Source organism: Lissotriton helveticus, chromosome 1_1, assembly GCF_964261635.1.
Source record: "Lissotriton helveticus chromosome 1_1, aLisHel1.1, whole genome shotgun sequence".
NCBI lineage: Eukaryota > Metazoa > Chordata > Amphibia > Caudata > Salamandridae > Lissotriton > Lissotriton helveticus.
In genome coordinates, this window is record NC_136057.1 from 514,731,490 (window position 1) to 514,757,544 (window position 26,055).

Here is a 26,055-nt window from a genome sequence, read left to right on the forward strand (position 1 = left end):
TGGGCCTACAGGCCCATAGGAATGAATGGGAAATTCGCAAATTGCGATTTCTTAAAGTTCGAGTGCTTAACACTTTAATGCATCGCAAAAGGCCTTTATGCGGGCGCAAACGGACGATTATTACAAATCGCAGCGTTTACGCTCGCAAAAAACCTTTGATGCATGTGCCCTTAGGAGTCTTGTGCCGCCTCAGTGATGGTCAACATAAAAGGCTCTCAATGCAGGACAAACCTGGAAAATGCATAACAAACCTGGAAAATATGAGACGGTTGACCAACTTTGTTATGGAAGTGAAGCGAGGTGGTTATGGCCAGGCAGGGAAGGAGGTGAAAGGCTGGTGCAGTGGTCACTGGAGCGGGGGTAAAGGTCTACTGTAGGTTAGTGTATCTAGGGACCTGTTTGTTGTACAGAAGAATGTGTATGTTCACATTCTACTCGTTATATAAATAATTATGATCGAGTTTTAGCAGTATATTGTTATCAAGCGGTCGTATACAAAACATCAGTGTTGTTCCTTCTAAATGGGTAATATGTTCCGCTTTTGAATACATGTGGAGAGAAATTAAAATAAAAGGGCACATACTATTACTGTTTACTGCTAAAATTACTAGCGTTAATAGCCGCTCCAAGATGGCCGCCACTGACGACAGACGCGCATCGTCGGTCTTTAAATGTAAAACATCGGAGGCTATTCGTTCTGTCCGTTCTAGTTCTTGAGGTGCATTCTGGGCCGGAAGAAGATGGCGTCGGTGTCCCTCTGCTACAGGGCTACCCGTGCCCTACACATATCAGGTAGGTCACTGTGGATAAAAGCTGCAAGCCTCGGAAATGAAACGAGTACCCTGTGCCAGGTTCCGCGACTGTGATGAAAGCACAATGAAATAATTTTGCTGTTATTTGGTGTTTCCAAGGATCTGCTAGCAACACTTACAAGTTCCACTGATATTCCGTACGTAGCCCCCAGATTACTGTCAGGGAGTGCGCTTGACCTTTGAAAGAAGAACAGCGATTTAGGTGTAGCCGCTCCTCTGTTCGGCAGGTCATGCCTCCTAAAATCGGATGCGTGAGCATGAGAAAACCTTATGAGATCGCTTGTTGTGTCATTTACAAAGCGTGAGTAGCCCATCAGAAGAGCTCTGAAGTTTTTCAAGTTAGTGGCTGAGTAGCTTATCCAGTTAAACTGTTTGCTCTGCTTTCCAGAACTTGTAGTGCTGATCTTCTTATGGAATAAACGGGAAGACACCCTCGACTTTAAAAGAAAAATCCGGACTGGATGAGCTACTAACGTATGGACCTAGGACACTTTCGATCTCTGCACTATATCTGCTTTTTTTTTTGCATTTGCGTTATTGTACCTGAAGTACTATATTCATGTCGAAAAAACGTAAAACTGCTACTACAATGGAAAACAGGACAGGGTAGAGTACATGTGGGAAGAGTAAGGAACCCGCACAGAGGTGGGTGACAATCCAAACGACTTATTCCAACTATAAGTTTACATATGAGAGTTCCAGGAGTACACCAAAACACAGCACTACAACCCACCAATTAATTTCTTTAATGCTCATAGTACTGTGTCACAAAGCGCATTGTATGCACCACATATGTCACATTAGCACACGCCCTTTGCCCTAAAAAGGTTTAAAATACAATAGCCCTCACACAAAATGAAAGCACAAAACAATAACCCACAAGACAGTAAATTAATTCAATACATAATCCTAAAATGTAGGAAGCATCTGTATTCTCCATGTTCCGAAAATGTTCTTCCTTTTAAGTGAATTGTCCGGGAAAGCAAGCATATGGACTATAAGATTTTTAAGAAGTTAGGAACAGAGAAGAAAACTCTTTCAAAAGGGGGTGCATACTGGCCCTGCCCTGTGCTTTTAAAGCTGTGTAGTTAGGGCCTGGGCTTTTTATGATTTTAGTCATTATTTTAAAAGGTTTCTATTTTTTTTTATATCATATATAGTGTTACTGTATAACGAATGTAAGCGTATTCTGTGTGAAATGCAATCGTGCTTTTCATGTGTGCCGAAAACACTGCAAATAAAATTGAAATTCTAAGTTTCCCACACACAAAACCAACTTTAATTGTCAGATTAGATTTCTTACCAAAGTTTAATGAAACAAAAGGAACCACCTCTAAGAGGATTGTTGTATGTCTAGAAATGTCAGGCCTACACAAAGTTTGCTAAAATACCCCTCACACACCAAAAGGGCCCTTGTTGTCATGCTTCATCATCGGGGTCTTCCTGCCCCGCTGCGGGACCGGGCCTGCTGCGACTGGCGACTATGCTGGAGCACTGATTATTTGTAAGTGCTATGTGAGGTGTATCTGTTATGAGTGAAAAAGGGTCAGGGGTGAATGAAAAGTGATGCTAAAAATACCTGGCCTTATGGTTTCAAAAAAACTTTATTTGGTAATAGGCTGGTATTGTTAAAAAACGTGTAGTCGGAGAGATCACACTAGGAATGTGCGTATTCTCCTTAAGGTGTCAACATGTTTCGAAGCTAGAGATGCTTTTTGCTTTTTCGTCAGGACAGAGTATGATCCCTCAGTCACTCACTATGTTGCTATCAATATGTGAAGAAATGTATATACAAGTGATGTTAAAAATACAATACCTAATTGGTACAGGTAGGACTTTGTCTGGCTGTCCGGACTTTTAATAACGATACCACCACTGAACCCCCCACTTTCCACGATCACTACTGCCTTAAACCTAAGGCAAAACCTCCTGGTGGAGGGTGCACAATACAAAAAATGACTTACGCACGCACGTGTTAACTACGGAGACTGAAAGGATTCTCACTCTGCCTCCCCCATCCCCATGATTATACAGGAAATTGTGTACACCTGGCCGTGATGAACAGGGCGGGTGTTTGATAAACAACTGCCCGGCCAGTGTTGTTTGGTTATGGAGTGCTTGGCGGCCATATTGGTACTGAGAGAAATGCCTCGTTTATCGTAATTTAAAGGAAAATTTAAAAGTAAGTCTCTTGAGCATCAGAGAGACGTGCTTATCATAACCGCTGAATTTAGACCTCCATAGAAGTAGGAGTAACTAAGTTGTAGTCTATAGGAATTAGTTATTTTGAGCGAGCGGCCATGTTGGTCAAGGGAAGCACCAGGACGTAGCTTAAGTGCTGCCGGTAAACCTCATTGGTTGACGCGGTCCTTTTTAACGCAAGCCGATTGGTCCGTATCATGAATGGTTCTGAAAATTGTGGGCTAACCTTTACACGCGACTGTTGCAAAGGTCGATTTCACACGTTGGTATCAGTTCAGTTCAACTTTATTCGGATACAATAGTACCCATAAAAGCACACAAAACACAAATACATCACAGTGGTTAATACAAAAAATTAAAATTCAATATACAAGTTTTCAAAGTGCCTTGTGCAAAACTATCCATCATATCAGTATATATAATTGTTAAAAACAATTCACAGATTATATCATGCAGTGTCAGAGGTCCATCATAGATCTCCGCGCCCTTATTGCAGTTTTTAAGAAAGTGCCAGTGCGAAAGATAAGTTCAACATCATCTAAATCTGCCATTAATCGGTACGCTGCCTCCAGGGTAATTGGTCTTCTTAAATTAAAATAAGGATATAAAAAAACTGCTTAGAATATTTGATGTAATGTTTGCAAAAAAATATAAAATGCATAATAGTTTGCTCACTCCTCCCATCACAAGAACACAAGTTAAAATTCAAATTTGGGCTATAACCAAGTGGGACGCAAAGTGCAAATCGAATTGTGCCAGCTCTTAGTCGGAACAGTAGGCTTGTTTCCCAATGGCTCATTGGTTAGGTCAAATACGTGTGAAGTGGATCGCAATATTGTTCAATAGCCATGTAGTTACGCACAGTTGATTTCCTGGTCTCAACCACCTCCCGCTCATTATTATATAGGGAGTACAAAGTGTTCTGCAGTTCCTTTATTGCCACTGAAGCTGCTAGTGTGGGGTCCCGGAAAAAACTTTCTCTATTTATACTGCGCAAACTACTCAGCACACCGCTTAGCCATGGGATTTCTAAGCCCTTGTCACAGCGTAAACAGTCCTTAATAATCAGCTGTGTCAAGGATGCCGCTTCGTTCTCCACACTGCAACCCACATAAGTGCCGGACGTGCCCGAATAAAATCAGTTATAAATTAATATTGAGCTCTTTGCGACATATATATTGGGTGTAGCAATTGGGATGTTCAATAATTTTCTGCAAAAACTATTTTCTTCCTGCTGGATTACAGCACAGTTGACCGTTCCCCAGATCTCGGCGCCGTATGTGGCCACCGGGGTGCACTGAAGTTTATAAATTTTCTGTACAGCTAAAAGTGCACCCGTGGTCTTTGGACGGGGTAATCTTAAGATTGAGTTGGTGGCCTTTGAGAACTTGCTCCTGGCGTGAGCTAAATGCTCACTCCAGGAGCCGTTCGCAGCAAAGGCCAATCCTAAATAAACGAAAGATCTTACCAATGTCAGTTTTTGGCCATCTATTGTAATCGGGACTATGTCATGCTTCCCCGGGCCACTGCTCATTAAAAAAGATTTCTTAAAATTACCCGCAGGTCTAATTTTTCATCTAAATGTTACAATTTTGGATAAGAAGACGCAGTGAATTTGAAGTACGGCCTATAAGAACCACATCGTCTGCATTAAGCAACACTGGGATGGGCTGTTTGTTAATATATGGGACGTCTTCAGTAGCCAATTTCAGAGAGGCATTGAGGCCGTTAATATATATAATAAAAAGCAGGGGGGCCAACACGTATCCTTTTCTGACCCCCCCCTGCCAATATCGATAGGCCCCGAAATCTCTCCACCCGCCCCAATCCTTACTTGGGCCTTGAGGTCTCTCTGCAAATATGGCAGAAAATTTACCATAGTTTCGTTCAATCCACCAGCCAAAAGGATTGCCCACAGCCTTGACCTGTTGACTAGGTCAAAGGCTGTGGACAAATCCATGAAAGCCTTGTAGACAGGGGACCTCTTTGCAATAGCGTATTTACCAATAATTAGGTTTAGGTTGAGGCATTGTTCCTTGGTTCCTACCTTACCCCTAAAGCCCAACTGGCATGGATCTAGGATGTCGTTTGCTTCTGTCCAATGCACAATTTTATTATACAAGACTCTTCCTAGGATTTTGAGGGTATTGTCTATTAGGGGGATAGGTCGGTAGTTACACGGAAGAGATCTATCTCCCTTCTTAAAGATCAGGACTATTATACTTTTAGCTCAAGTCTCAGGTATCTTTGCCAATGTCAGGTTATTGAAAATATTCAAAAGCAGCAGGGCCCAGAAGGCCAGGTTCCACTTAATTAGGTCGATATGGAGTCCGCCTGGGCCTGGCGCTTTATTGCCTAAACTGTTATTAATCACTTCCACTACTTCTGAAATGCTTATGTGTATAGGTATTGGGTGTATAGGTATTGGGTTACCTGGGTTGAAGGTTGATTCACATGGAGATGGACTGGAAAAAATAGCTGAAAAATGATCAACCCATGCATCGCTAGCAATATTGCAGCTAATCGGGGTCAGAGACTTGGCCCATAGAACGGACTTCCCTGACCGCCACCCCGAAGATATTACCATTTTTTAAACTTGCAGCCTCGGACAATTTGTCCCATCGTTCCCTCAGGAGTTCATTCTTCCTACATCTGATAACCTCCTTATATTCCTTTCTAGCCTGTTTGACTCCTATTGAGCATCTCGGGTGGTAGCTAATGCCCTACGTAAGTTCCTATTCGCTTGGGAACAATCATGGTTAAACCATCTATGAATGGAGGGTGTTTAGAGGATGGATTTGATCGTCTGACAGATCTTCCCAAAATCCTCAATTATCTGCGCTGATGGTGATTCTAATGAGAGGCAGGAATCAATAAGAGGCATATTATCCTTTACCAGTTTCCTAAAAGTTTCCGAATTATCCGCCCCCTTCCAGCACAATCTTTAGTTATCAGTTGATACTACTAAGTTTGCAGCCCCACATTCGGCCTAAAAGATCGGCCGTTGGGCTGGGTATATCATTACCTTAATGGGGTTGTGGTCTCCGAAGTCAGAGGGTACGACTTCGGCAGAGACCAACTGTTTTTCAATCAGAGGGCATCCAAAAATGTAATCAATTATGGATCTACACCTCCTTCCCCTATAAGTTGGATGATTGGTCGTGGTTGACCCTACGACCAAGTCCATAATGTTGGATAAGTTATGCGATTTAGTCAAACGTTCGAGTTCTCTACCTTTGCTTATAGATTGTGCAAAATAAGCTGTTCCCTCATTAGATTCCATTTCATTAATTTTAGCATTGAAATCACCCCCCACTACTATACCCAAGAGGTCCCCGTTATTAGATTGGTTATCCTAATCTGAAATAAAATCGAAAAGCTTTATAAAGCTCTTGTATGGAACTGACTGAAAATCGTTATTATAAAAATGTATCAAATAAAAGTGGATCCCTCTTTTAAACAATACAGCCTGATAATCTAAACTATGAGTTGCGATTACCTTGAAACTTCCCCCGGCTGCCACGTTAATCCCCATAAACAATCCTCCCGATGCTCTTCACATCCTAGGTGTTTGGAATAGCACGCTAAAACAATGAAAACCTTCAATATATAGATCTTCAGTGGCCCAGGTTTCCTGGCACATGAGAATATCATATTCCCTTATTAAATTTACCCATTCTGTGTTATCACGATTTGTTCGGAGACCTGCCACGTTCCAGCTCAATACAATCAGGCTACCTCCATTGTCACTTTTTACTAAATCTGTCCTCCCTTGAGCACAGTTAGGTCTGATTAGTGTGTTTTGGGTTGGCGTGTCACTAACATCTACAACGGATAGCATGTTTGATGGTCAATCTTGCAAATCCAAACTAGAGAAGACTTGGTAATTATTCGATAGGGGGATAGCTGTTCTAATGCCTCTATTTGGGGTTAACGGTGGCATGTAAAAGTAGCCAGAGGGAGTGTACTAATGTTAGTTGGGGGTTAAATGTCTCATCAGTAACAGATAAAAGGTGACAAACCAGCTGGGGCCTTCTAAAATTTAGGACAATGCAATCCCCCTCCATACATTTGTTTGAGGGTCCAACCCACCCTACTCTCCTGGCGATGATTATATCCTCCCTTCTATGTCGGTCAAAATTTTATGTTTATGGTGCCAGTCTACCGACCTATTTTGCAAATTCGACCAGGAGTCCCTCTCTAAGCGCAGGGACGCCACTTAGAACAATCACATATGGGGCGGAGGCGGGTGGGAGGTGTAAAACGTCTGGATTATTAGTGGGGCTAGACTCGCTAAACACTCTGTTTACATTATTGCTGCCATTGGTCTGCCTTGTGCCCTGCTTAGATGACATACTTTGGTTAGTGCTTCCCTTGTAAGTACTTTTACCAACATTCCCTGTTAACAGCCTGCCACTGTACTCGCATCATTTCACAGACACACTGATATGCACAGCATTACCAGTGATGATTTCTTCATAGTTACATTTGCTATTTCATAAGACTGTCTCGTTCTTAATTCACCAATCGTTTTGTTTTGCAGTGTGTTGTCGATACCCAGCGCTGATGCACATAGCTCAAAGAGTGTATGTGCTTGCAATAATCCTGTCTTCGTGTTGGTTATTTATGCACACATCTTTTATGAGGGAAGGACGTCCTGCAGTCTTCCATTTGTGTGGAATCTATGTACATCTCACAGGGGGTATAGCTGGTGATTCAAAATGCAGAATGTTACTGCTCTGCCGTTCTTTTGGTCTTCTCCGGGTGACCTTCCTATTCCTGGGTTACAGTGGTAGAAAGTTTTTGTGCACTATGCTAGAGTATGTGGCACTTCTCTGAGTGCTTAAAGAAAGTCTTATTTGTTTATGCATTGTTTGGGTTCCAAAGGTCAGGAGGTGTTTGAACATCTCTCTGAACTTCCGGACAATGAAGCTTCTGCCTTGAATGAATGAGATTTGCAATAGAAAAATGGATTAGCATTATGTCCCCAAAGTTAGTATGGTGCTAGAACGATATTACTTTGGCAGGAGAATGCAAAGACTGGAGGAGTCTATCGAGCAGTACATTCCTATATTGTGTAAATTAGCATCCACATGTTGTTTTGGAGGGACTTAAGAGGAAAGGCTTAGGGATCAACTGATGTTGGGCTGTATTATTGACAAACCTAAGGATAGGTTATGGCAAAAGGTCAATCCTTCACTAAAAATAATGTATCACCATGCTGAAAATGCATGAGCATTCGAAAGCCTGTGTGGATACTATACGCAAAGACAATTCTTTGGGAAAAGGTGATGGAGATGTAGTTAAGGAAGTGAGTGACAAATCTTCTGACAAGTCTATCAAGAGTAAATCCGATAAAACCACTGTTGTGACTCAAATGTCCAACTTCAAAAGTTTTCAAGGCAAATGTGGTAACTTTGGTCATATGGCACATTTTAAAGAGTGTCAGGGGTGGAAGGTCACATGTAGCAGCTGTGGGAAGAAGGGTCATATCTCAAAGTGTTGCAGATCAAGCAAAGAGCAAAAGAAAGTCAGGGAAGTGGACATCTATGAGAAATCTGTTGAAGATGTCAGTATTCTTCAGGTAAAGGAACATGTGAATAAAGGCCCGTTGGAAAGTATTAATCAATGAGTCAGTAGACCTGCTTTTTGATTTGGAGGTGGGGTAGGCCGATGGGGGGGCTAAGATCACTCTCATTTCAAAGGAATTTTATGAACAGCATCTGTTAGGTAAAGTTGGCTTGCTGAAGCCTGACATTAAGCCGAAAGGTTATGAGGGAGAGACTATTGATCTTTTGGGTTATTTATGGTGCACAATTGATTTCAAGGGAAGGATTATCCCTGGGAAAATGTATGTTTCTATGAAAGGAGAATCTTTAGCTGGTTTATCCAGTTTGAATGATATGTGTATTTGGATCCAAATGAAACTGCCTTTGTATGCTTAATAGTTACCGGCTGTTAAGATGGTGAGTGGGGGTTGTGAAGTTTGGGTCAGAAGGTTCCAGAAGTATTTAATTAGAAATTAAGCTGTCTCGGGAATTACGTCCATCAAATAAAACATACGTTTGGAGCTATTCCCAAAGTGGCAAAATTTAGAATTTTCCCCCTATTGGTCAGAGAAAGTATGAGGGCTGAGCTGGACAAACATTTGCTTTTAAAGAATGGTATTATTCGAATGGGAAGCCATAGAGTGAGTTTGGTATTATTCAAATGGGAAGCCACAGAGTGGGTTTCTACGGTTGTCATGGCTCGCAAGGCCAATGATGAGGCTAGGCTGTGCATTTACTTGCAAGAGCTCAACAAAGCGGTAGTGGTTGATCATTATTCACTTCATACTATTACTGAGATGTGTTCTCTTGAAAGGGCAAGACACTTCTTGACATTGGACCTATCTTCCGGTCAAGGTCAATCCTCATTTGTTAACCCAAGAACTTGAGGCTTTCGTCACACCATTTTTTATTTTTTTTACTTTTTATTATATAAAACAAAAGGAAACCACACATCAAACATACAAGCAAGGCAATACAGCAATAATACAGCCATTAGGTCTGCGCTCAAGGAGGACGGGAGATACATGACAACAGGAGAAAGAATTTTCGAATACAGATGAGGGGAGGGTGCCAAAGGTAGAATTGCATATGAACCACACAATACACCACAGCTAGAAGGAATGTGGTCAGGGCGACTGGGAAGGACTAGGAATTGCAGTGAGTGGGGGTGTACAGATATCTCCACGGTATGAGTTCCACTGGTCCCAAATCTTCCCCCATTTTTTGGGTCTGCCTCTTGCCATATACATTGTCTTCTCTCTGAACATGCACCAGTCCAGACTCTCTTTCCAAGCAGTCACTGTAGGCGGCCTCGGGGACCCCCACAACTGTGCAATATCCCTCTTCGCAACCATATTGGCAAGAGTCACCCACCGAAGCTGCGACACGTCATAATCATTCGGACCCCACACATTCAATAAACATTGCCGGGCTTCCGGCATCATCACAACACCTGTTACTTCATCCATCACCTCATGTATGCGCTTCCAATATCGCACCACCTCAGGGCATTCCCATATGATATGGAGATAGGTGCCAAAGAGACCACACCCACGCCTACACATGCCATCTGTGGAGTAGCCCATATGGATCAGACGGGGACCGGTGACATAGATTCTGTGGAGGATCTTGAGTTGACCAGACGGAGGCGGGCTGGAATCGCCACCTCCCTGGGAGAGGAGATTGCGGACTGCCAGTCCTCATCATCAAGTTCAATACCATCAGCAATCCAAGCTGCACGAAGGTGATCAAGCAGACTCGATCGGTCATTAATCATTTTCTTATAGAACAATGAGATAGTACTGTCTGGCACATGACCGTCTAGTATACGATCTTCAAGGGGGGAGGATTCCGGAATATCACTACCCACTGGCAACACAGAGTTCAGAGCATGGCGCACCTGGATATAACAACATTTTTCCCTGTCACTCAGCTTGTACTCTACTTGCAGATCCGAGAAGGTCTTCACCTCTCCTTTAACCCAGAGATCACGCACCTTACTAATACCTATAGTGTCCTATTTATCAAATCCCTTCGTCCGCCACAGGCCACCCAACTTCGCAGAGGCATAGAGCGGAGTCGCACCAGTTATTTTATCACTCCAGCCCATAGCCGCCGTTGCGCTATGCCATACCCGCACGGCTATAGCGGTGGGTCCCGAGAGTTGTGAACGCTAGGGTCCCGAATAAAGCGCCCTGTAGTAATCACCACCCGGGAGCAGCCACTTATCCATTTCAAATGCTGGGTTCAACGCCGGGCCATACATCCCGTGGTTGATGGCAGCAAGGTGGGAGGCCCAATAATACCGACGAATATCCGGAAGCGCTATACCGCCATCATACCAGGGAAGTGTCAACTTTGGAAGAGCGATGCGGGAACGTCCGTCCCATATTAATTGTCTCTGCAACGATTCTACTTCCCGAAAATATTTAGACGGGATGACATCGAAACTATTCTGAAGTGCGTATAGGAACCGCGGTAAGGACATCATTTTAAAAAGAGCCGCACGCCCTAGGGGAGATAACGGTAATTTACGCCAACGCGCTACATCGGAGCGCAACCTTTGAAGCGGGGGGAGTAAATTGCGTTCATAGCGAACCGCCGGATCCAACGAGATGAACACACCCAAGTACTTAAGGCCAGACTGCGACAACTGGATGGGACAGCCCCCGCGGCAAACGAGGGACATCACCCGCAAGTACATAAATGTAGGATTTCGACCAATTAATGATAAGGCCCGAGTTCTTCCCGAAGGAGTTAAGTACGTCAAACAATACGTTGAGCGATTTTTGGGGAGAGGTGAGGTACAGTAAAATATCATCCGCGTATAAGGAAATGCGATCTTCAAATTCCGACGTCCAACGTATACCCTTCAGCGAAGGCTCCCACCGTAGCCAAGCGGCGAGTGGCTCCAACGCCAAAGCAAAGAGGAGCGGGGACAGCGGACAACCCTGCCGCGTGCCCCTCCCAAGAGCAAAAGGCACGGAGACACGGCCATTGACCACCACCTGTGCCAGTGGCGTTTCATACAGGAGTTTAACCCAACCAATAAAACCAGCGCCGAATCCAAACTTGGCGAGTACCGCCCAGAGATAAGACCATTCGATTGTATCAAAGGCCATCGTGGCGTCTAAGGACGCCAAGATGGCCGGTTCACGCAGCGTCGGGGCCCTCGCGAGAACACCATGCAAACGTCGCAAATTTAATGACGTGTCACGGTGCGGGATAAAACCCGATTGATCCGGATGAATCATGTCCCTAATAACCGTAATCAGACGATTAGCAAGTAGTTTGGCGAGGATCTTAGGCTCCGCATTTAAGTATGAAATGGGTCTATAAGACGAGCAAAGATCCCTTGGCTTGCCCTCCTTATGGATCACCACAATGGTAGCAAGACGCTGATCTCTAGGGAGGGAGCCACTATCTCGCGCAGCCAAAAACATATCACGGAGATAGGGAGCTAGAGTATCAGGGCGCAATTTATACAGTTCAATAGGAAAGCCGTTGGGACCCAGAGCTTTGCCGGAATGAATGGAGCGCAGCGCGAGAGCCACCTCATCCACAGAGGGCGTGGCATCCAAACAGTCCCGATCCGATTCCGACAAACATGGAAGTGCTATATCTCGAAACAACAACTGCGAATCCTCCTCGGGCCTGTCAGACACCAAGGTATAGACCTTTCGAAAATAATCAGCAAAGCATTCAACAATTTCAACAGGGTCCGTTACACGCACACCACCACATTTCTCAACCACCGGAACCACTCGACTCGCTCTCTCCCTTCTGTCCAGCCAGGCAATCAATTTTCCTGCTTTATCACCCACATCATATAGCCGTCCCTGCTGGTCCCTACTCATCATCTTTGCCGCATCAGTAACCAGAGTTTTATCTTCTAATTGTTTAAGGCGGAGGACATGTAATGCCTCTCGAGTGACCTCTCGTTCCAATGCAGTCTCCAGGTCTGTGATTTCCGTCTCGAGCTGAACAATGGCCTCATTCTTACATTTCTTTGCACACCCCACCAAAGACAATGCCAGTCCCCTGATCACAGTCTTAAAAGCTTCCCATAACGAAACAGGTGAGGATACAGAACCAGCATTCTCAGTAAAATACAGATCAAATGATTTAATTAATTCAGTGCGAGTCTTAGGGTTAAGAAGATACCAGGCGCCGATGTTAAAATTAAAATGAAACCAAATAGGGGAATGATCTGATATACCCCGGGCCAAGTGTTTAATCTCTCCAATCGAGGGGGACAGGGCAGCCGGTATCAGGATATAATCCAATCTAGAAAGACTATCATGAGCTCCCGAATGGAAAGTAAACTGTGTTTGCTCTGGATGCATTAGTCTCCAACAATCTATAAGTCCCAATGTTTCCAGGAAGTCACCCAACCAGGATTGCGCAGCAGGAAGGTCCCGGGGCGGGTAGCGGTCTATTCTGCCAGAAATGACGGAGTTAAAATCCCCACCCAGTATCAAAACACCCTCCGGGAGACCTAGAACCATCCGCCCCAGATCCGTAAATGTCGTGGATTGTAAGCCCGGAGGGACATACACCGACACCAACGAGATTGATTTTCCCTCCCACCGCCCAACAAGTGCAACATATCGACCCCTGGCATCAAGGATCACATCGTCCACCTCGAGGGGGAGGGAAACTCTGAGCAAAATACCCACTCCTCTAGAACTAGTTGTAAATCCAGAATGGGCAGCAAGACGATAACCCCGTCTATTAAGAGCGTGACAAGTATTTCATATCAAGTGTGTCTCCTGTAGCAAAACGACATCAGGCGAAAGGCGCCGTAGCAGCTGCATAACCACCCCTCTCTTTATACGATCCCCCAACCCATTCACATTCCAGCATAATACCCTCAACCCCCTACCCCCCATCCAGACAAACAATTCCAGAACATAACCCCCCCCCAAAGTTCCCCAACACAACTACCCCCCACCCTGCACCGACTTGAAAGCCACCCCAATTTGCAGCGTGCCTGTCGCCCTGACAATTACAAAGAACTAATCTACACAAAGAAGACCCCAGAGGAGGAAAGGGGTCCCGCCATCCCCGCTACCTCCCAAGTACGAATGGAATGATCAAGGAAGTCAATGAGCCTCAGCTGGATACGTTGAACAGTGTTCCGGACACAGGCACCATAATCATTCTTGGTCCATCAGTCCCCCCTCAGCACCACCAGCACATTCCTGACCAGCACGGCGAGCCGGCAAAGTGTCCAACCAGTCACTCGCTTCCTCAGGTCTGACAAAGAAGAATGTGCGATTGTCATATTCAACACGCAGTCGAGCCGGGAATAACATAGCGTATTTTAGTTCCATGTCTCTTAGTCGCCGTTTCACCCCTTGAAATCCCATTCGTTGTTTCTGGACCGATTGGGAAAAGTCCGGATAGAAGTTCACAGCAGCGTTCTCGAACTGCGTAGGGCCGCTTGTCCGTGCCGCCTGCAGAATGGCGTCACGATCTCTGAAGTTGAAAATCCGAGCAATAATTGGACTGGGGGAAAACCGGGCTTCGCCTGTACCCCTGGCACTCTGTGTGCACGTTCGATGGCAAAGAACTTACTCAGGCCCTTGGGTACAAGATGATTAAGAATGAGGTCCTCCACTCGAAGATCTGTGGCAAGTGAACTAGAATCTTCCGGGACCCCAATAATACGCACGTTGTTGCGCGTGCACGGCCTTCAAAATCCTCCAAGCGACGAGCAAAAAAGTCATTAGCAGATCGAAGGTTGCGCACTTCTGTTTGTAAGTCGGACACATCCGTGGTTAGGCTGGACGTCTTTAGGTCCAATGACTTCACCTTCTCGTTCGTCTTGGCCAAATCAGCTCGAATGAGGTTGACATCAATAGCCACCGTGTCCAACTTCAGAGCCAGGGCTTCATACTGTTGGCCAATGGAAGACTGAATACCAGCAATGGCGCCCATCACGTCTTGTAGCGTTAATTCCGCCAATGCAGCAGGATCATCGACAGCCTCTTCCCGGGCCGTAGGTGCGCCTCCAGGGGATCCTTTAGAAAGTGTGTAGCGATCCATGACATTCGTCTGGGTTGAACCTCCACGGAGAGTGGTCTTGACTTTCCGTTTTTCACCCTCGGGCTTGCCCGTCATGGTGAGCCGGGTGCCCCAGAGGGAGGCTTGGGATCTGGTCCAAATGGCTCCTTAAAATTCACACACAAGAATACAGGAGGCAAAGTTGGGCCAAGTTGAGTCCACAGCCAAACAGTCTATAGCTCTAAGCTCGATGAGCTGGCAGCAGAGCTCGTCCGATCAACAGACACACCACAGATGGGAGACAGTGCGCTGGAGAAACGAAACCGAAAGTGAAGTGAGGCTGTGGTCTGATCCCCTCAAGCCGTTGTTGTTAAATTACGACCTGGGCACTGCTACAACTCCATGTCCAGGCTGTGCGATGGAGAAGGCCCCAGATTTCAAGACGGCAAAGCTCGGGGACCCTGTGTCCGATTCCGACCCAAAAACCTGCTAGTACATCAGCCGGGTTGTGTCTTCAATGACCTTCCGTCAAATCAGGATATCATCCAGGATAAATGCGGGAGGCAGCGAGGGTCCTCGGGAGCCCTGTGCTCACGCGGCCATCTCGGGTGCGCGCGTAGCTCCTCCAAATGTTACACCATTTGTTACCTTCAAGTTTCTAAGAATGCTCTTCAGACTTATATCTGTGGTATCAGTGTTTCAGGGGTGAATGGAGGGTATTCTGAAGGGAGTTGATGGTGTCAAGATCTATCAGGACGATGTTTTGGTTTTTGGGGTTGATCTCAAAGAAAATGATGAGAGGTTGGCAGAAGTGTTGGGGAAGTTATTGGAGTCTGAACTCACATGCAGGGTGGGCAAGTGTAAATTTGATGTTCAAGAAATTGAATATTTAGAACACTTGGTATCTGCATCTGAAATTAAGTGTAATACTTCGTTAGTTTATGCCATCTGTAATTTGTGTCCTCCAAAAAACAGGGCTGAGTTGGTAAAATTTCTGGGGATGGCTGAGTTCTGCAATAAGTTTATTTCAAAGTTTGCCCAGAAAACTGAATGCATGCGAGGGCTACTCAAGAAAGGGAGTGAATTTGAGTGGTGTCAAGCGTGCAATGAAGAGTTTGAAATGATTAAGAAACATTTGAATGAGGCCCCTAATTTGGCAAGTATTGATCCCTCCAGGGTCCTGTATGTAATGACTGATTCGAGCTCAAATGGGTTAGGTGCATTCTTGTTACAGTAAGTGCCAAGAATAGAGAAAACCATCTTATTAATATCCCGACCTTTGAGAGGAGCTGAAGGCAATTACCCAGTTGTAGAGAAAGAAGCTCTAGGTGTCTATTTGGTGGTGCACAAACTGAGGAAATATCTGTAGGATAAGAGCATTGAGGTATTACCTGATCACAAGCCTTTGCGAGAAGTTTTCACCAAGAAAGGCATTGATTTTGTAACTCATTGCATAAGAAAGTGGGTAGTAGCCCTGCAGGAGTTAGAGTTCAAAGTCTCTTACTAACCTTGTTCGAAGAAGGATTTGGCTGATTGCCTTTCCAGGCTGTGTGGGGATGAGACCAAAATAGCTAAGGATCCTTGTGTGTCGGAGGACTGTGATTTCTTTGCTGGACAGGTGTTTGAAGAGGAGTTAAATCTCTGTGAGATTAGTGAAGGTTTGGTTTCAGAAACTGAATGGATACCAAGTTTAGATAATGATCATATATTACAATAGGTAATGGCTAAAGTACAAGCCATCTGGGGTGAGAAACGTAATTGTGAAGAGGAGCTTACAGGGTTTTGGCAGGTCCGGGAAGAATTGACAGTGATTGATGGTCTCCTCATGTGGGACAGCAAATTAGTTGCACCTGGTTGTTTGAGAGACAGATTGGTGGGTAACGCTCATGCTACTCACATGGATGTTTCTAAAACCAAGGAAAGAGTCATAGAAGCATACTAGCGGCCAGCCGTGGATATGCCTATGGTGAGGGTAGTTTGTGATTGAGTGTTGGTGATTGGGTCAGAGTGTGTGTGTTGTGATGGGATCCTGAAGTGAAGGACCCAGCCGATGGTTACAACAAGCTGGTGGACCTTGCTGTGGATACTTTAGGTCCGGTCAAATTGAATTCTCAGGACTGACCGGTATGTATTAGTTTGCCTTAATATATGTTTTTGAGATGGCCTGAGATAAAGGTAGCCCAATTTAGTTGAATCTGGAGTACTGGTTGGCTTTCTGGATGAACTCTTTGAACGTGAAGGTTTTCCTGTATCCATTTTATTAGATAATGAGGTCCAATTTACCTCCCGGGTGGTGGATTTTTTTTTGTGAGAGAGAGGGATCAAGCATTAGAAGGCAGCGTTTTATCACCCTGAAAGCAATGGCGCAGTGGAAAGATTTGTAAAGGTGCTTAAAGAGACAATACAGATATTGCAACATCACTGCAAAACCGTCCCCAGTAACAAAACCGGCACACAGACTCCCGGGGAAACGCTCAATACCCGCTGTGGCCAGTCCGGCCCTTACAAGGACTAGTTTAGCTACAATTGAATCCATCAATACTCATCAGTAATACGGTGCACCTTTTGGTACTTGACATACCCAAATGACCATCAAGGACACGATTCAACAATGTAATCCATATATCAGACAGGAGTATTATTTTATCACCCCTGTAGGGCCAGCTCAACCTGCACTTTAGAATACCCACTCAATGCTCTCTTTGTCTTATGCTGATCCGGCCACCCATGAATGATGTAACTTAGCACAGCATTCATGGGTACATCCTTATTCATCTCAGCAATTCACTCTGTTAGGGATGCATTCTTCAGTGCTTTCCCCGACAAATGGAACATACCTTACATTTAAGACCAGCTCACTCACTTCCACGCGCTCTTCAGCCACTCCTATTGAGAAAGGCAGCCAAGACATACAGTTAACTTTAATGTTATTCGTGCCGGAAATGTACTCAACATTATACTGAAAAGCTTGCAACTTAGCCGCAAGTCTGACCAGTTTTGTTATTAAAGATCACTTACAACTAGGAGATATCATATTTACCAGAGGTTTGTGATCTATTCATAGTATAAATCTTGTCCCCTCTAAAAACATTCAGAAATGCTCAGCTGCCCAAGCACATGCAAGCACTTCTGTATAACAGAATATATTTGCTCCTCTGGTTTCCACGCTCTGGATCCATACAATACCAACTACTCTTTTCTCTTACTTCAACACCCCAGCTGCTTGCTTCCACACTCATTATCCAATTTTTCCCCTATGATAAGTAGTTTCAAATACAGGATTGAACAATCTCCCTCTTACATTCTTAATATGAGTGGTTTTGACGCTCCAAATGAATTTCAATGAACATCTTTGTGGTTCCACTTTATTTGCATAATGCTCAACACATTTTGAGACTTCCCTGGTTTCTAGTTTTCAGAAATGTCTTGGGTTGGTAGATCTCCCTGGATGATAGCTGGGCCCAAACATCGCAGCTACCCACATCGCCACTAAGGGTATATATGAAAGGTAAAATCTTCATTAGACCATATGAATTGATACATAGGCGATACACAATGAAAAAATATTTTAAACTGTAACTCTGTTGGTGGTTCTCGGCATTGCATGTTTTGAAAACCAACAAACACTGTATATCTTTGCAAGCAGAAGAGTCTGAATATCGTAGCTTAAATTACTTTATTAAATTGGGTGTTGGGGCAAAATATTACAGATTAAAAATGTCACCTATTTCGCTTTTTTTCCCTTACTTATGATCCATTAGATTTTGATTGCTCATGCTTTTCCTGAAGAAACGTATTGTTGCAATCTACACTAATCGCCCGTTTCTGAATTCCAAATGTTGTCTATTATTCAGAATTGTATAGCTTTCTGGGTTCGGTCATGGGTATCACAACAATTTACACCATTAACTGCCACCCTGCCTGTTCCTGAAATCCGGGAAGAGGTTTATATTGGCACAGCAAGCCTTTTGTTGATGACCTTTTTTTATATAGAAAAAAAATACACTTTCTTGCTTAGCGTTATTTCCCGTTTTGTACCTCCCATGATCCCTGACTCCCCCAAAATTGCTATATTCTTGGATCCCTCCAGGGCTATGCATAAACCCTGGGTACCAATATCAATCCAAAGGTACCAATAGAATCCCTGACATGGGGAAAAGGGATGCAAATTTGGCCTAAATATGTTTGTGGGAAAAAGGTTGTGACTGCTTGATCATGAACTGCCCGAAATAGCAAAAAGGGGGAAAAGGGCTCAGCAGTGGAGATGGGATGGGGAGGTGTTGTAGGATGCTTCGGTTCTTGAGGATTTAATGTGTTGTTGATATTACGTATGAGCGAAAACAACTGACATGCTGAAAGGAGCTAGTTAGTATGGTTAACTGATTTTTTTTTAAATTACTTTTATATGTGTTGGGGTATAGTTTCTTCAGTGAAAGCAATATTTTGTTCAATAAAAGCTCTGTAGTGTGCACAGTACTTAGGGAATATGAAGTGTACAGGAAGAAGTTGGGGTATGTTTGAGAGTTTGCCTACTCAACTATTAATTGGATTCTTTCTATTTGTCTTCTGTGATCCTATTAATGAATTATTTATTTTGCCTTATATAGGGACAGGGAGTGCACTTGCAGTGAGATATGTTCCCATAGCATTGCAGCAGCGAAAGATTCACCATGCCGTTGTCCCTAAAGGAAAAGGTGGTAGGTCTTCAGTCAGTGGCACAGTTGCAACAGTCTTTGGAGCAACAGGATTTTTGGGCCGATATGTCGTCAACAGACTTGGTAAGGTTTCCTCTTTCATTTAATAAAATATGTAATTGATATCTGGGTTTTTAACCCCATGTAGACCACACCTCCACTCTATCTTCTTTAAACTCATGCAGTGCTTTGCAAGCAAAGTCTGACTTTGTGTGTCCTGCCTGATTTTGTTTTTTGTTTGCTTGTACTCCAATTTAATGAGGCTTTTTGACTTGTTAAAAAATGCACACGTAATGTAGTGCCTCAGCGCCATGTCTGTGTTTCATTTTCTATTAAACTGACATTTGGTTCAATGGCATTTCTTCTTCAGTGGTTGATATTCTGAATATTTTGTTTTAACCCAGTAGAAAAAAACTGGTGGCAAGGTAGTTTTCGAGTCTGTTGCTGCATTATCCTGTTCCCTGTTCCTAGTCTTCTCCCTATTTACAGATATTCTTAAGATACATTGACTGCTTTGAAAAATATAATTTACATTCACCAGGCTTTATTCTTTGCTTGTCAAGCAGCTGGCAAATTCTTAAACTTTTAAGGTACCAGAATTATAAGGTAATATATATGTAGGTGATTTTATTTTGCATTTGTATATTCCTAAATATGTAACAGCTAGAGTATTCAAAATGTATTTTACTTCGTATTAATTAACACGATTCATGCTTGGGCAATCCTTAAGCCTTAATTATATTATTTTCAAAACTCAAAGTTGGCAACAGATGATGCTCTCATTTATTCTCCTGCTGAAAAGATGTTTCCTATACCTCTCTGTAAACCTAGCACTTCATATTTCCTCTGCTACCTCCACTTCAGGGGAAGTGATACTTATGAGACAATTCTAGGCAAAAAAGAATAGTAGGCACTGAATCAATTTTATTAAGTTCAAAAGGCAGAATTAGTAACAGTTAGTCACTGTAAACCAAGCCTAATTTTATCATAATGTTCAGGAACAATTATAATGTATAGCTCTCTTGCAATAACAAGTGTGGAACTTAATTTTGGTTATTTTTATAACAACATTAAATTGTTTAGACAAAAGGATTACGTGTTGTTGCTGACCTTCTGTTCTTTCATTCTCCTAAGACAGTTAAATCCTAGTCTAATTTACTTTCAATTCAAGTCTATTTTGAACACACCTGGGTAAGAGTGCAAGATGAATACCTGCCTACAGTGTGTCTTGTATCAAAACTGGACTCAAAAACTTAAGGCCCAGTCATGAGTCTGGCGGTCTGAGAACCGCCAGACTCATGGTGGCGGTGCAGCCACCGCTGCACCGGCGGTCCGAACGCCCCATTATGACTTGGGCGGTCTGACCGCTGTCAGGGAACCGCATTCCTTGGCGGTGCTGTGGCCGTCCAGAAGTCGCAATATGCTTGGAGGGACCGCCGTAGTCCCGTCAAACATAATACGAGTTGGCTTTCCGCCACGGTTTTCAATGCAGTTCCACCATGAAAACAGTGGCGTAAAGGAAACAAAAAGGGCCCTACAGTGCCCCCTGGTGCCACACGCCCTGTGGATGCACACATGGGACACAACATGTGCCACACCCCTGGTGCGCATGCACACGAGTTCCTGCACGGCATGGATGTTACAGTCCACGCCGTGCAGGAACCTTGTGACGTTCTCATTCCAGTGCCGGCACAACCGCGTTTGAAAGAGGCACTGTAGCAGAATTGTTATTTACAATGCCAATAGCTGAAACGCGCGCAAATGCGAGACCTATTGCATTGCAAATGCTTGTTAAAAACTATTTATGATTATTTAGTGCTTTTGGATAGGTGACTTTCTCCTCCAGCTTATAGCCTTTTCTCCAGAGGCGTTGCAACCCTTTACAGTCCCATTTGTGCTCCAGAAGTTCTTGATTAAACCATTTGGCCGTTGGATTATGTTGTATGTTGTTCCCAGTCTTCAAAGGAGCTAGAGCAAATATTTGTTTATTGGCAGTCTGCGGGCAAGTATCTAGTATAGGAGTGTTTCTAGCCAATTTGGCGGTAAAAGGCTACGGGGTAACTAGCGACTATTTGCGTATTTGTTTTCCAGATGCAACTTTATTAGGAAGGTCCACGGAAGCTGATGGGTTATAAAATGATCAGACCAGGCCTCCGGAGCCACGGGATTAACTTTTATGTAATTGCCTTTAGCAAAAATGGGGTCTATGGTATGCATCCCAATATGCGTGGGATAGTGAACCAACTTAGACATCTCCAGAACCCCAAGGTCCTTCACGATAGACGATATTGAAGGGCATTGGGACTCTTCCATATGCAGGTTAATGTCCCCTAATACAATAAATGTTGAATAACTAATGACACAGGAAAGAAAAATATCCACCAGGGCGTTTGAAAAAGCCCTGGCTTTTCCCGAAGTATGATATATCAGGAGGCCTGTTATGCAATGGGAACAAGTGAGCGATAAAGAAAAGAGGGCTGATTCACAGCCCGAGATGGTGATTTCCGTTAGCTTACATTGAAACTCACTTTAAAAAATCATTGCCAGCCCTCCCCCTTTTGATTTGGTCTGTCCAGTCTCAACAAGACATATCCTTCAGGGACCGCATCCAAGACTTATAATGCACATTGAGCATGTAACCAAGTTTCTACCAGAAATAGGGCTGCCGGCTGTTGCATACTCAGCAAATCTAGGATCTCAAATTTATGTTTACTTGGAGACCTACAATTTAAAATAAACATTTTGTATCATCCATACCCCGGGAACCTCTTTCTTTACGTTCCATCGGCGTAGGTAGAGTATTAAAAAGAAATTTGCACTTACCACCGCCCTTATCCCCAGAGCCAAGCTTAATCGAATGTAGGCATTCCTTAGCCACAGGCAGTCGAAGCGCTAATATTTTGGCAGTCGAGTAGAAAACTAATTCCCCAGGAAAACAGGCAGGGGGTAGAGCCCCTGGCGTCGTCCAAGTGTAGACATGCTTGCCTTTGGCGCACCTTCGGTGTACGGCCGCTCAGATGCCATAGTTTTATAGCCCGCCTCTAAAGCCATGGCTATTGGCCAAGAAGGAAAAAAACAGAGGAGAGACAGACCACTCCCTGCAAGCCCCGTTTCTCCTCTCCAACAGTGCAAAAAAAAACCACAAGTTATGGAGAAGCCGCACACTACCAAATAAAAGTTAAAAACCCGACTGGCATTTTAAAAAAACAATACTAGAAAGTCGGAGGCAGACCACCTAAATGGCTGCCAACCGAGGCAGGGAGCCAGGCACCTCCCTGCTCCTAGTTCGCTACAAGGAACTAAATGAGGTGAAGAGTGAGGCACTTCCCTGCGCCTAGAGCCCTTCAAGGAATCAAATGGCAACACTTCCAAATGGGCTTTCAGAGTCCAACTATAAAAGTGCGTGTCTCTTACAGCAAAGGAGAAATCCGCAGAGGCCGCGCACCTGCCATAGTTTTATAGCCCGCCTGTTAGACTTAGCACCATTGGCGTGGGTCTCCCTTCCATTTTTTGCTGTTGCCTCATGTGTTTTTGCTGGTGTTAGATGCGTTGGGCACTGTGCCACTGCTGTCCAGTGCCACAGTGTGAGTGCTCCCAAAATTGATGTATTGATTAGTGGATCCATAACTGGATATTTGGTGTACTTGTCAGACCCTAGTACAGTGCACTGAGTGTGCCCAGGGCGTGTAAATCCAAATGCCGCTAGTGGGCTTGCAGCACTGGTTGTGCCACCCACAGAAGCGGCCTTGTAAAATGTGTCTAAGGTCTGCCATTGCACAGCCTGCATGCATTCTGGTACTGTCATGCTGACTGGGCCAGTGCACCTACTTGCCAGTCCCTGAACCTTCCCTTTTCTTCATATTAGTCACCCCTATGGTAGACCCAAGGCAGGGTGCATTGTAAGTATAAGGTAGGACAAGCCCTGATGTGTGAGGCATGTCCTAATAGTGAATTACAGCCATTTTCGTTTTTCACTATTGCAAGGCTACCTGTTCTCAATAGTCCAGAATGGGCTGTTAGAATTGTTACACTTTATAATCCTAGCAGACTCCGAGAACATGGTAGAAATTCGAGTTTAGTATGCCTGGGCTCAGAATAATAAAATACTTTTTTTAGTAAAGTTTATTTTAATATTCTGTGTTTGCTTTAGAAAGTAGGTATTTGCTTGCCTAACCATTTGAGCCTGCCTCTGCGAGGTTGTGTATTCCTTGTCTGGGTTTGTGTGTGACAGGGCTGGGGAATTCCAGGAGACAGGCTGGGCAGCCCGGAGGTGAATAGAGAGATCTGCTTCTAGATGGGAGGTGCGGGGGGGGGGCACCTGGGACCTGCATAGGGCTGGGCCTTCCCTCTACAATGCCGGCTCCACCCCCTGTGGTGCGTCTGATGTCTCTGCGCTGCACACTGAACGAAGAGAAGGAAGACTGTCAACAAAGTGCTCCAGGACTGTACTTGCCTTCCACAATGCTGGCTCCACCTCCTGAGGGGCGTCCGATGTGCCTGCCCTGTGCTGTGAAAGGGAAGGAGAAGTCTGGTAAACGGAGTGCTTCAGAACTGGTTTGGACTAGGCACAGGCCCCTCTCCCCTCAGAGTACAAAGGATTTTGGGGTATAAGTATTGGGACCCTGATCCCATGAAATTAGATCACTCTTGCAACTGACAAGACAAAACCTCTGCTGAGGAGAAGGAACCTGAAGAAACTGAGGAGAGACTATTCCCAAGGTGAAGTGCTGCTTGGGGATTGGCCTGCAGTGGTTGCCTTGCTGTCAAAGGGAGGGGAGAGACTTTGTGGACTTTTCTTTTCAACTTGTGCAAAGATCTCCAAGGGCTTGGAAGAGAGCTTGCCCCCTGACCGAAGTCCCAGGACCAGTGGACTTCACCAGCTTTTGTGAATTGCTGCTGGAAACCAGTGGCTACAGAGGCAGGGAGCTGTGACCGACTCTCACGACCGGCCCAGTGTCCTTGAGGCCCCGCACCAAGCAACGTCCACCTTGAACAACACAAGCTCTGCGCTCACCGACTCCGTCCTGACACCGTCAAGGAGCCGTAGCCTGCGACTGGAAGGACACCGCGACGTGCAACGTCTCGCTACACCGAATCGAACTGGTCTGACCGATGCGGTCACTGCTGCTGACTTCGAGTCCTATTACCGCACCGGAGTTGGGCACCGCCTCGCACGCTTTGCGACACACCGCCCGACTTGCACCACTGTCCGGACTGATCGACGCCAGCTCCCGAACTCCGGCTCTGTCGCCGCACCGTAAAGCTGGAAGCACCGCAACGAGCAACGTCCGCCTCGAACAACGCAAGCTTTGAGCTCACCAACTCCGTCTCGACGCCGTCAACGAGCCGTAGTCTGCAACACGACTGGAAGGACACCGTGACCAGCAACACTTTCTTTTTCTACACAGCGACGACCTCCGGAACCGGCTCGCACATCCGTGCCGGCCGCCTCAAGGAAAAGGTACAGTGACGGAGTCTGTCGACATTTGAGTGGGCCCGGACCGCTGAGGTCCGCTGGATTTGTTAGACTCTGTGTTCTTTTCAGCAACGCTGTAGCCGGACAAGGCTACCGACTCGCACAGAACCTTGAATTAAGCCTTTTTAACCTGAACTCTTGAAACTTAATAGTACTGTGGATTCTTTTTGTCGTTTATTGGTCTTGTGATAACTCTATATAAAGTATACTTATTTTTTATATAAAACCTGTGTGGTGTCCATTTGTAGTGTTGTCACTGGGTTACTGTATATGGTCAAAACTGCATAACTTACATCGCCTCTGAAATAAGCCTTGACTGCTCGCGCTCGCCGCCTAGAGGTTGAGCAGGGGTTATTTTGAGAGAGTAATTCCCTTGCCCTGACTAGAGGAGAGGGTCACTACTTGTCACAAGTACCTACCTGTGCCAACCAGAGGCCCCCAATTCTAACACTACCTCTAAGGGCGTGGCTAGTGGCCAAGAAGGAATAAAAAAGAGGGGAGGCAGACAACCCCCAGCGAGCCCCGTTTCTCCTCTCACAGAGTGTAACAAGAAAAGCAAGGTAAGGAGAAACGGTACACTACCAAATAATAGTTAAATCCTGAATGGCATCTAAAAAAACAATACTAGAAAGTCTGATGCAGACCACCTAATAATACGGCCAACCAAGACCGGGAGCCAGGCACCTCCCTGCGCCTACTGCGCTACAAGGAACTAAAAGAGGTGAAGAGTGACTTGGGAGCCAGGCACCTCCCTGTGCCTAGAGTGCTACAAGGAAACAAATGGCAACACTTCCAAATGGGCTTTCATAGCCCAAGTATAGCAGTGCATGTCTCTTACAATGGAGGAGATTTCCTCCTTCAAGTTGTAATCTGACGTGCAGGTGGTGGCAACTAATGCGGGGGCGCCGCAGTGGGGTGCCGTCTGCCCTCGCACCACCAAAAGTCGCAATTAGGCCCCTAATGCTTTCCTGTTACATGGTGTCTTGGCAGTCAAAAAACTGGACAGTTTAGTCCACTGCCTACTGAAGTCTTCTTATGCTCATTTTCCCCCCCAATTATCTCAAGGGAAACATCCTTATCATAAATGAAGTTACAGAAATAATGTCCATATGGTCAATTGCTCAGAGCGAAAGTGCAGCATGGATTGGTGCAAGTTGGGTGTCTGTTGTAGTTGCAGAATGAAAAGTTGTACAGTGAAGTTGCTAGATAACACCTTTCACAGTCTTGATGACTATGTTGTCTGTGCTTGCGAAAAGGCATTAACCACGCGAACTGAACCACACGTGCCATTACAACACCAGCCTTACCACTAT

At 44.8% G+C, this 26,055-nt stretch overlaps 1 protein-coding gene across 1 annotated transcript in view; it reads left to right on the plus strand.

Annotated features, from left to right (window-relative positions):
• Positions 1-659: 659 nt before the first annotated feature.
• Positions 660-26,055, plus strand: part of NDUFA9 (NADH:ubiquinone oxidoreductase subunit A9) — a 178,155-nt gene continuing 152,759 nt past the window's right edge. Inside the window, exons 1-2 of the mRNA XM_078673981.1 lie at positions 660-792; positions 19,180-19,350. Of these exons, the coding sequence (XP_078530107.1) occupies positions 741-792; positions 19,180-19,350 (223 nt within the window). The 5' untranslated portion in view covers positions 660-740. The remainder of the gene's footprint in view (positions 793-19,179; positions 19,351-26,055) is intronic.